The sequence below is a fragment of the Cornus florida genome, unplaced genomic scaffold (assembly GCF_030987335.1).
Source record: "Cornus florida cultivar Cherokee Brave unplaced genomic scaffold, ASM3098733v1 CherokeeBrave_3.0.0_Hap2_Chr01, whole genome shotgun sequence".
In the NCBI taxonomy this organism is placed as follows: Eukaryota; Viridiplantae; Streptophyta; class Magnoliopsida; order Cornales; family Cornaceae; genus Cornus; species Cornus florida.
The window spans coordinates 97,598,964-97,611,021 of record NW_026775571.1 but is presented as its reverse complement, the minus strand read 5'-3'; the positions used below and the strand labels follow the sequence as shown (position 1 = coordinate 97,611,021).

At 36.5% G+C, this 12,058-nt stretch overlaps 1 protein-coding gene across 1 annotated transcript; it reads left to right on the top strand.

Annotated features, from left to right (window-relative positions):
* The first annotated feature begins 889 nt into the window (after positions 1-889).
* Positions 890-11,335, top strand: LOC132308475 (glycosyltransferase BC10-like). Its single transcript, XM_059806563.1, has 11 exons — positions 890-1,013; positions 1,120-1,400; positions 1,508-1,624; positions 1,907-2,007; positions 6,831-6,902; positions 7,054-7,135; positions 8,159-8,239; positions 8,449-8,490; positions 9,522-9,581; positions 9,755-9,901; positions 10,811-11,335. The coding sequence occupies exons 2-11, from the start codon at positions 1,149-1,151 to the stop codon at positions 10,988-10,990; spliced, it is 1,134 nt and encodes a 377-aa protein (XP_059662546.1). The 5' UTR covers positions 890-1,013; positions 1,120-1,148; the 3' UTR covers positions 10,991-11,335.
* Positions 11,336-12,058: the final 723 nt, after the last annotated feature.

The following is a 12,058-nucleotide window of genomic DNA, read 5'->3' as shown; positions in this document are numbered from 1 at the left end:
CTGCAAAGTGACACGCATCAAGAGGAATGTTTTGGACACTTGAGATTTGGGGTTATTTTCGTGTGGGTCATGGTCATGACAGTAAATGAATCTCACACACACACGCACACACTTTTAAGCTAATGATAGGCAGTTTTGACGTTTAAAAGTCTCTTAAATATGAATCCATTTACAGACAACATGGGTCATAATCTCAAAAAATGTGATTAAGAAAGTGGTAGAGTGAGATTAGGTTGAACACACACCAAACACTCTCCATCAACCTTCCCAAAAATTTCAACTCCTTCCATGTTCCCCCTCAACCTTTTTTGTTCCTTTACTCCAAATATCAACTCCTAGTCCTCACGTCTCTGTGTCTCACCAACTTTTTTCTTTATGACAGTTAACACCACTTTCCAATCTAGGCTCTTTCAACTTTGGGTCGGCCCACCCATTGACTGACCAACCCCACATGTAGTGTAGGAGTGGCAATACTTGCACATGCTAATACAACTCGATTTGAATTGATACACCATAATGATAATTAAATGTGTCGAATTCGTATTTAAATCGTTAATTTATTATATAATCTGATTAATATATTATGCTAAACATTTTTATATTAATAATAATTAGTTTAACTAAATATTTTGAATAAATATTTGGTATTAGTGTCAGAGACTTATTTATGAATCAATATTTTTTCTCCTATAATAATTGTATCACGGTTAAGGTTTATTGACGGGAATAATGTGGTGTTTGTACTCCTTGAGACAAAACATGACTGGGCATGGCCACCCTTGAAAGTCTCATACCACATCATCAAAACGACGACGTGTTGTTGCAGTTATCCATTCAATTACCAATTTACTATGTGCACTAGTATATAATTTACTATGTGCACTAGTATATAATTTATAATCAGAGTGCGTCTTCCTCATCCTTGAAGAAAGTAAAGGAAAAACAACAGAGTCCTCAGTTTCAATCTTCTTAAATGCTTGTCCGTGATTCGCTCCAGAACCGGCTCCCTCAATGTAGAATCCTCTTTCTCTCTCTAGATTTTCTCTATCTAGATTTTCTCGCTCTAAAAAGACAATTTATATCGGCTGAATTTGTTGTGGTTTTGAATTGCATTTGCAGGAGGAGGTGGAGGTTCGGTACAAGCAATCATGACGAAGAAGGCGTCACAGCTCTCCATTCGCCACCTGTTCTGGCTTGGCTGGAGGTTCGTGATCTCTCTTATGATCGGTCTCTGTATCTTGACTCTTCTCAGACGACAAAACGAGCTCGACTCTTCGGTGTCTCTCGGATCTCGTAGCATGTTAGATGATGACAGCTTCGAAGGAAACCCTAAAGTTGCGTTCATGTTCATTGCGAGGCGAAACCTGCCTCTCGATTTTCTCTGGGGAAGCTTCTTTGAGGTTTAGTGACATTTTCTTGGATTTTCTGGTGAACTTTCCTAAGAAAATAACCAACTAACGAAATTTGGAGGTTTTTAGTGACGTTTTGAAGTAATTGGACTTTGTAGAATGCTGATGTGACCAATTTCTCGATATATATTCATTCGGAGCCTGGTTTTGTGTTCGACGAAACGACGACGAGGTCGCCCTTCTTTTATGATCGCCAATTGATCAATAGCATTAAGGTGATGGCTTGTTTTTATGTACTGGGTGAAAGAAATTTCACATCAAAAATTGAAATTTTTGTTTATTATTGAGTTGTGGTTTGTAATTGGTAAAAGTCTTTGTTGAGTTGAGTTTTCAATTATGGCATGTTTGGTTGCTGAGTAAATATAGGAAAGGAAAAGGATATACAATATAGAATTTAGTGATTTATGTGTTTTTTTTTTTTCTCTCTTCCTGTTTTGAATTGATAGTTGAGTTGCTGTTCTCGTTCAACTTTAATCGATTTGGTTGGTATGTTGCAGGTTGGATGGGGTGAATCAAGTATGATTCAAGCTGAGAGGTTGTTACTCAAAGCAGCTCTCGAGGATCCAGCAAACCGGAGATTTGTTCTTTTATCGGACAGGTTGGTATTGTTACCACTGGAATAACTTAATTTGTTCTTCTACTATAGGCCTGGCTATGATTATTTGTTTGCATGACATTTCTATACTATTCAATGCATCACATGGTTCTATCAAATTAAATGAATAACTTAATTTTTCTTTTACTAGAGGCCTGGCTATGATTATTTGTTTTCATGACATTTCTATCTCATTCAATGCATCACATGGTTCTATCCCATTCAATGAATTATGGAGTACTTATTAATGTGTTCTTCTACTATAGGTGTGACTTTGATTATCTGTTTGCATGACATTTGTATCCTATTCAATGCATTCACACGGTTCTATCCATTCAATGCATCATATGGTTAAATTCAATGAATACTTCAGGCCTGGACTTTTGAAAGACAAATTTGAGGTTTTCATAATATGAATAGCTTTATTCTTGCATATTCAATTAGTATTTTTTTGGGTAAATTATCCTCAAACCCTCTGGTTTATTTTATTTATTTATTTATTTTTTTTATTTTTATTTTTATTTTTTGAAATTATACCTATATAAAACTTGTTGAAAAATTATGGTCAACCGCCCTTGAGGTTTTGCAAAATGGCTCCGATTATCATGGCTATCAATTAACCATTAGGCTAGTCAAATGATAAATTTTAGGGTTAATTACACTCACCCCCCTTGAAGTTTGCCTTATTGATAGGCAGATGAAACTTGGCTTATTTTTGAACACTCATACCTCCTGTTAGAAGTTTAATCCAAACAGGCCCTTAAAAGGTGAGAAAAGACAAAATTGCCGTTCAATATTTTAATTAATTTTAATTGTAAAATATCATAAATTTTAAAAGACTAAAACACCCTTGAATTTACAACACTATCTGGAAATTCAACCAATCTCTTTCAAAACCTTGTGCACAAGCATCTCTAGATCTTGGGGCGCTAACTTCTCATTGTGGGAGTTCGACGACGAATGGTGGCCGGGAAAAGTCTCGATGATATTCTCCATCACCGATTTAACAACTGATTCTAGCTCACAGCCGTGATCGGGCATCGTGATTACCGTAACCAATTTTTGATCTAGTACACCTCACTGTGTCAGTAATCGAACCTTTCAAAGCACTTACAGTGAGGTGTATATGACGATGTGGGTTTGCCAAATCCAGGACCAACTAGAACCTAAACCCAAACAGCACTCACTGCTCTCAAATCCACTCTTCCACAGGTGGCGGGGGTTGGTGGCGGATGAAGTGGTGGTGGGGGTTTGATGGTGAAGTGGATGTCCCAAATCCAGGAACAACAACCCAAACCTAAATCACTTAATTTTCTTGCACCCAATATTCAATTCCACTAATTTTCTCGCACCCAATATTCAATTCCACTGGGAATGTGAAAGTAATTAAATAATCGTATGTAAATAGTGTGAAATTGATGTAAGTTCATATCCGAATGTATGTAAAAAAATAATTTTGGGTCCCGTGAATATGCTCGTCTCTATATCTATATGTAAATGTATATGAATGGAGTTGAAGACCCAAATTAAAGATCCCAAAAAAATAAAATATATGAATGGATATTTAGGTGATTGAATTTTCTCTGATATATATATATATATCTATCCGGATATATATGGGCTATGTGTGTGTCTATATATATATATATATGCAACGCCGTTGCATTCATATATTTGTATACCTTGACAAACAAATGAAAAAAGAATGTGTCTGTGATGACCCTGTGGGCGGATGCGAGAGACATTGTCAGGCTACCACACTGGCGAGTTACGGGTGCACAGTCCCACATCGCCTGGGTGGAAAGATGAAGTGCTTATATGTAAGTGTCTCATTTCCAATTGGTATGAGGTCTTTTGGGTTGAAGCCCAAGAGCAAATCCTTGCGGGCTCAGGCCCAAAGCGGACAATATCATACCATGTGGTGGAGTGGGTCGTTACAAATGGTATTAGAGCCTGACCCAGCCGGTAGTGTGCCGACGGGGACGTCGGGCCTCCAAGGGGGGTGGATTGTGATGACCCTGTGAGCGAGTGTGCCGTAGGCGGGTGCGAGAGATACTGTCAGGCTACCATACTAGCGAGTTACAGGTGCACAGTCCCACATCGCCAGGGTAGAGGAAAGGTAAAGTACTTATATGTAAATGTGTCATCTCCAATTGGTATGAGGCTTTTTGGGGTGAAGCCCAAGAGCAAATCCGTGCGGGTTCAGGCCCAAAGCAGACAATATCATACCATGTGGTGGAGTGGGTCGTTACAGTGTCAATATATATGAACGTGCATATAGAGTGTAAGGGTTCCGATATGTGAATTTGTTGGTGGAGGACAAAGAATTTGAGGAGGCTGTTGGGTTCACTAGTGTAGAGAGAAACACCAATTAAATCAAAGACACTAATGAATTTATTTCATAAAAGCAAACAAAGATACCTTTAGTTTTTTATTGTTTTGTTTCTGAAAATGGAAAGAGAGAGAGCGTAACAATGGTGGATTGTGATTGTGGTGGCGGCAACAATGGTTGTAGAGGTGGATATAGAGAGAGGAAGAGAAATTGGGTGGGTAGTTGTGGGGAAAGAGAGAGAGAGAGGGTTAATTTGGTCCAATGAAATAGGTGAAAGGTTAATAATGTCAAGTTACCATGGGTCAGATGTGGCAGATGACTATTGGGATGTCTTTGTTAAGTTTGTCAAAGTTGAGAAGGTGTCATTGTTAAAAAAGGGCTAACTTTCATCTAATTGTCAATAGAGGAAACCTCAGGGGGTGGGAGTGTAATTAACCCTAAATTTTAAATTCTGAAAATACCCTTATATGAAGCAAAATGACGTAAATGACCCTACTAACTCTATTAAATTACGATTTAACAAAATCAAACACACACACACACAAACACACTCACATATCTATTATACATATATATACTACATTCCGCCACCGCCCCCTCTCTTCGGCACCGTCACCGCCACCCCTCTATCCCCTGCCTTCTCTCTCTCCACCACTGCTGCCTGCTCCCCACTCTCTCTTTCTCCACCACCTCCACTATTGCTTCCACTCTCTCTCTATCTCTTTCTCTCTCTCCACTGCTGGCACCACCAAATCAATATAAAAATACCACTGCTGCTTCACCCGTCACCACCACTCTCCCCTTGTCGACACTGCTGCGTCCCAGTAAAAGCATGGCCTCTCTCACACTTTCAACAACATCGCTAAATACTTGCCGCCACCCTCTCCTCACTTGCCGCCACTACCTCCCCTCTTGCCATCGCCATTACCTCCCTCTCCCATCTTTCCATTTCACCCCTCTCTATGTCATGCACCTCCATCCCTTTGCCATCAAACCCACCAAAATCCACCATTGTTGTGTATCCAAGACCCTTTGTGAGCCGGCGGTATTTTCCTCCAATGGCGAAGTCTTGCGTGTTGCTTGGTGTTGTCATGAAAGAGGGGCACAATGAAAGGACAGAGAGTGGAGAGTGATGGAGGAAATGGAGGGGAGAGAATCAAGTAGGTGGTGGCGGTGAGTTGTAAGCATGTAACTGATGAGTCTGATTTCCTTGTTATTTTGTAAACTAATGAAGGCTTAGGAAAAGACTGATTCCAAAACGAGAGAGAGAGAGAGAGAGGGAGAAAGAGAGGTGGCAGTAAGTGTTGCTGGTTGTGGCGGTGGGTGCTCCTGGAGGATATATATATATATATATATCTGTGTATATATTTGTATGAACTTTATAATATATGACCTTTATAAGTTTGTGCGTGTATATATAGAATATGTAATATATGTATATTAAATTTTAATTTTTAGTAATTCTCTTTGCTTACATCAATAGTGAGTTAATCAAATATAATTATTAAAAGTGAGGGCATTTTTGTACTCTCATAATAGGCGTTAACGGTGTTAATGGTCCTAACTCTGATAGACTGATTACCTCTTGTCAAAGTGATTTTTCAAAAAGTTTTATCTGATGGTAAATTCGATAAATCTCAGGTGGACCAAGGGTATTTTACCCTATTGTTTATATTATTTAATTCTATTCCTTATGTGCCTACTATAATCTATTAGAGCATGGGATATCATGGATGACGGAGCATTACTTTGATCTGTTCATACTCGTTAAACATTAATTTGCAACCTGTGATATAGGTATACTTCTTTTACCATGAAATAAAGATAGAAATAATGAAAGCTGGTTATTGTTACCATGTTGATTTACTTCCAAAAGTAGGGCGTGTCATATATCATATGTGTGGAAGAAGAGAAGTAGAGGGTGGAGATATATATACCACCAGAAAGATTGAACTATTATTTAATGCATTTATTGGTCTTAAGCTTCCTTTAGTTCAAACGAGCTGTTAGGAGTTATGTCTGCTCATTGAAGGTCCAAAAAATTCACGCAGATCCAAAAGCTAAAGCGAATGCTAATTGGTGCTTGACTTGAGTTTTATGGATATATATATTACCACATGTGCTATTTTATTTTCTGCAGGAAATGATAATGACTCCATTTCAGGGTAGCAGTCATATATTACAAGTATCATCAACAGTGCACTGCAACTTTCTTTTTGATATTTTCTATTTGACCTATGATTAACCTTTAGTGATTTTCATCCACTAATTTTTCTTTCATTTCCACATGGATCTTGGACATTTTATGATCATTTAAGATTTCCAAACTTAGGTTTTTTGTTTTTGTTTTTTTCAACTCAAGAAATATCCCAATAATTTATAATTAGCTAATAAATCCAATTTTGTGATTTTGATCTATATATGGCTGTATCTTTTAGTTGAATCACTTGCCATATCTTTTTTCTCACTCTGGTTGATTCTTGTTTGTGTGTAGCTGTGTTCCTTTGTACAATTTTAGCCATATATACAACTATCTGATGGCTTCTCCGAGGAGTTTTGTGGACAGGTGGGTAGATTCCTTTCGTGTTTTTTAATTAACTAATTAATTATTTATTTATAATTTTTAAATAATTTGGGCAGAACTGATCTTCTGTATATAATCCTTATTAATGATTGAAATTGTAAGTTGTGAATCTGAGAACCTGTTTGTGTTCTAGCTTTCTTGATAAAAAGGAAGGCCGCTACAATCCAAAGATGTCACATGTTATACCAATGAACAAATGGCGAAAAGGGTCACAGGTGATACATCTCTGCTTTTGATTTAAATTCATCATTGTGTTTCACCTATAAACTTAATAGAGCTTTCTAAAGGTCGACTACATTATCATGGCCATTTAAAAGAGCGATGAAGGAAAAAAAAAATGGCATTTAAAGCTTCTTAATTTTCCAATTTAAGTTTTTAATTTCTCTTACAAGCCATTTGGAAGGTGTAACTTGATATATTTAAGAGACAAAGGAGCCATCACTGAAAGTGACAGTAAAAACAATGAAGTGACTTTGTCAAATCAGAATGAGTATGATCCTGTACCATCGTTTGGAGTGGTGGGTCAATTTTGTGTTGGGTTGTTTCAAGAAATCATAATTTATGTAGTTGATGGCTATAACAACATTTTGGAATGGTTGTGAATACTTCCATCATATATTGTAGAGTACTATTATATATATATATATATATATATATATATATATATATATATATATGCTTCAATTAGTTTCTTTATGCTATATACATTGTGGACCTGTCTGCCCTAGCAAAGCTCTCTCCAAGTTACTTAATTAAAAAGAAAAAACAAAAAAACAAAAAAAAAAAAAATAATAAAAATAGAAAAGAAAAACTTCTCGGATTTAGTTCAATTTGGAGCCTGAGGTAGTTCCTTCCTCGACTAGTGTATTCTCTAGTCCAATGAGACATTTTTGTAGCTTAAATAATGTAGACTACGGTATGGAAACATGGACATGCTGTCCTCTTCACCAACAAGATGAAGACCATGTCCTATCTTAAAATTGTAACCACAAGAGAGTTGTTCCTTTGAAAAGTGACCTCAAGTTTGGTAAACACATTTTAAAAGGCAATGGGATCCTCATTCTATGTTTGAGATTGTTGTTCTGGAAAATTATTATTAGTCTTAAGGAATGCATGAGTCATAATTCATATTTTCACTTTTACTGTATCACTATCATAATTGTGGTTGATCAGAGAAAATTTATCATCACAGAGGATAAGATATCTATTTTCTGTGGTCTAACTTGAAGTAATTTCAGTGGATCGCTTTAATACGGAGTCACGCGGGAGTGGTTGTAAATGACGAGGTCATCTTTCCTGTCTTCAAGAAGTTCTGCAAGGTATATTAGGAGACATTTTTTTTTTAATTTTATATATATATATATATATATATATATATATTTTGTAACTTTCTTGATATGCATTGGTATTTATAATTTAATCTTGTGTCGGCTAACACATCTTTTATAAATAAAAGCAATTATTTGCGTGAAATTTTTAATCTGGAGGGATGGTCATCTAAATGCGTATTATGGTTCTCTCTTTGCAGAGACGCCCACCCCTAGATGTGAGTAAGGGAAAGAGGAATGTTGTAAGTGATCTTTACTTCCTATTAACAACTCAAAAACAATTGATCGGTGCATAAACTTTCAACAATTTATTCTTTCAAGTGGATGTTTAAGTATTGATGGCCAACTTGTTGCTCCCAAAGCTTACAAGTAGTTTCTTTCTGTAGTATTTGGGGCTACTGCTACTCTTTTGTCCTGGAACGTATTTTAATTGGAGATTTCTGACACTTACATTTGGAATTGCTGATAATGGCACAAATTTGATGGCCAATATTGTGTGTATGTTGCGTGTTTGTTTTAAATTATTATTATTATTAGTTTTATTTTTTACCTCTGGGGTACCATGTTTGAAGTGCGAGAGAAATAGAAATTTCCAGATAGAACCTCACAAGGTCATGCATGCGTTTCATGTTTACATACTCAAGATTATGCATAAAATATATGCCTATGGCAAAAGTAGCTCTGGGAGCCTGTCCTCGAATAATTCAATTTACACCTCTGGGAGAATTGAAAGGCGTATTCACGTTTCTTCCTTGCTTTAGCTTTGTTTACATTTTGATGCCCTTTTTTCTTGATAATCTACCTGAGTTTCGAGGGAATTTCTGTAATAGAAACCTTTTGTCTAATTATGGTCCTTCCGATCTTCATTTAGAAGATGGGTCAAGAATGAGTTCCCCCATGAATGAGGAAAAACTCAAATACTCATGTAATCCTCATCTTCAGAAAAATGTGTACTTTCATTTTTTCTTGCCCTCTTCTGCTTTCATTTAAACTGTTATACTCTAGGGGGAGTATGTCCCTAATTTTGCACTTCTTGTTTCTTAATCTTCTACTAAGACCTTTTGATGTGCCCTTAAAAAATTAAATGATGTGTTCCCATTATCAAAAGAAAAAGAAGAATCAATGGTATGAGAAACTTTGACATTCTACTAACTTGTTTCATGTTATTCTTGAAATTGCCATTTGTCGTTGTTCTCTAATTATGGCAACCCAACAAGCCTTCTTCTTTCAGATGAATTATCTATTGTGATTATTGCCTGAATATTTAATGCAGAAACTTCAGAAGCAGCACAACTGTATCCCTGATGAACACTATGTGCAGACATTACTTGCGGTAAGCAATAGATATATGTTTATTATATCTTTTCGCATCACTATTCTTTGGATATGTGTTTCTTTTCTATAAGGTCACTTTATGATCTTTCTCTTTCTCTTTTTATTTTTTCATTTATAATTTATGTTGCCCTAGGAATCACATTTGCTTTCTGTTTTTTGCTGTTTGGTTAGATGAGTGATCTTGAAGGTGAACTTGAACGAAGAACAGTGACATACACATTATGGAACCAGTCTGCGACAAATATGGAAAGGAAAGGCTGGCATCCTATTACATTTAGCTATGCAAATTCAAGCCCTCAACAAATCAAAAAAGTAAAGGTGATAATTCCGCAGTCTCACCTGTTACTTGATGATAAACGTATATTGCAGGTGGATCATTTGGATGGGATAAGCCTGATATCTGTTTTCCTTGTACATATATTATCCATCTTACTGATAGAAAAGTTATTTGATTTATTTATCTGGTTTTTGATGCGCAAGCAATTGTCTTTTTGACTGGTGCATTTTGGGTCCTGTTGTGCACCATGTGATCCATCTGGTTGCGAATGCTCTTAAAACCCTCCAGTTCTTGTATGGCATAGTTTTGTCTTTAGTCCACCGTTGGATATTAAGTACTTATGAATGCCTTCAAGTGAGTCCCTTATCCAACCCTTCCACATTTATTATGCCGGCAATCAAATTTGAACATCACTGTTTCAGAATTGTAGAGGGCAAGCTGTACTGGTGGATCTTAGAATTTTGACTCCCATTAATCTATATTGATGTATATTTTTTTCAAACTTCAGGGACTTTTGTTTTCGATTAGGTGTAATTAAGCCGACGTTGAGGGAAGTAAAGGCACTTGTAATCATCAATATAGAACCTAGGATTGTATCCCTGGCCACAAACTATGTAGGTTGCCTCGAATCTGAATATTTAATTAGGTATTATCCTCCTGCCTCAGAGCCATTAGTGCCCTTCTTTACAAATGATCTATTTTTCTGCTTTCTGAATAGGAAATCCTATTGTAAAACCACCTCAGGAACTCAGTACGATCCATACCTTTTCTTTTCTTTCCTCTATACACACACGCCCGCGCATATATATGTAGTTAATTTTGTCATGTCATTCTGGTGCCTATCCACAAAGAAAAAAAAAAGGGATATCATTCTGGTAAACCAAGTTCTTTTTCCTCTTCAACCAGGTTTTCACCTTCTTTTCTTGACAAGTTTTTGGTTAATTAAACAGGACATCAACCACGTATACTATGAGACCGAGTACCGGACAGAATGGTGCAGTAATAATTCTACGTTTGTGCCTTGTTTTCTATTTGCGAGGAAGTTCGCTCAAGGAGCTGCCATGCGTCTTTTGAGTCAAGGAGTGGTTGGTTCCTTTGATACCTTTGCATTATTAGAAAAACCACCGTGATTTTTTTTTTCTCAATGCTTCAATACTGGGCACTTTAGCAGCAGATCTAACCCCGGCGATCTACCCATCTCAGAATATAATTGGGGCAGCAGAATGGGATGCCCATAAAAAGTTTTGCTGAAATGTTACACCACAGAAGGGAAAGATTTTGATAGCACTCAACCTACAAAATGTATAACTTGCTTTTAACCTCAGTTTAAAAAAAGTAGTTTGGAAAAGAAATTGTGAGAAGTTGTAGCCCATCTAGGAGTTCATAAATTTTTGTTGATATAATTGTATTATTGTAGCAGTTTAATCCATTACATTGGTTGAAGAAGTGTTATTGCCAGTGCCTTTCATATTTAAGAGTGCTAGTTCTCTGTGCTATATGATTGTTGGAAATACAAAAAGCAGATCGTTGATCCTGTAAGGGTTGGTTTTTTTTTTTTTTTTTGACCAGGACTTGATGTTATATAATTAACATTTTACCAAACTACCGATTTGACCACCAAGGACTTGATACGTAGTGAGCCGCTTAATGCACTTTGTAAAGAGTAGGTTTTTTTTTATTTTTTTATTTTTTAAATGGTGCCTGGTGGTACTGCAATTATTACGGATTATTGGTTGACCAATCAGTGAATGACATGTAAGCAAATGTATCAGTTGTATTTATCTTTTTCACTTGCATGTCATCCATTGATTGGCTTGGGGCGATGGTCTCGGGACCAATGCTGATAGTTCCTCACCAATTTCATTGTATGATTATTTTTTCATTTGGCGGAATATTTCCAACGACACGACATGTTCCGCTCAATCAATATCGATCATATATTTAATGTCAAAAAAGATTGAAAATGCTTAACCGGGTCCAAAAACCCAATGTTTGGCAAGAGATACTGAAACTAGACTCTCTATTAAAGGGAAGTTAAAGACATTTAATAATCCATGTGACCTCAACCCACTTTTCTTATTACTTCAACTTCCACATCTAGATTTTCCGCATCTAAATTTTAGATGTGGACATTGCTTCAGTGATAACGATAGTTAATGTAGAGAACCACCAAGCAACCGTCATGAATGATAACTAAA

Bases quoted from the DNA above. Each gene is read 5' to 3' on its own strand.
- LOC132308475 (XM_059806563.1), top strand. From the start codon at position 1,149: ATGACGAAGAAGGCGTCACAGCTCTCCATTCGCCACCTGTTCTGGCTT. The intron at 9,582-9,754 runs GTAAGCAATAGA...CTGTTTGGTTAG, and splicing joins ATGTGCAGACATTACTTGCG to ATGAGTGATCTTGAAGGTGA. The intron at 9,902-10,810 runs GTGATAATTCCG...TTAATTAAACAG, and splicing joins AACAAATCAAAAAAGTAAAG to GACATCAACCACGTATACTA.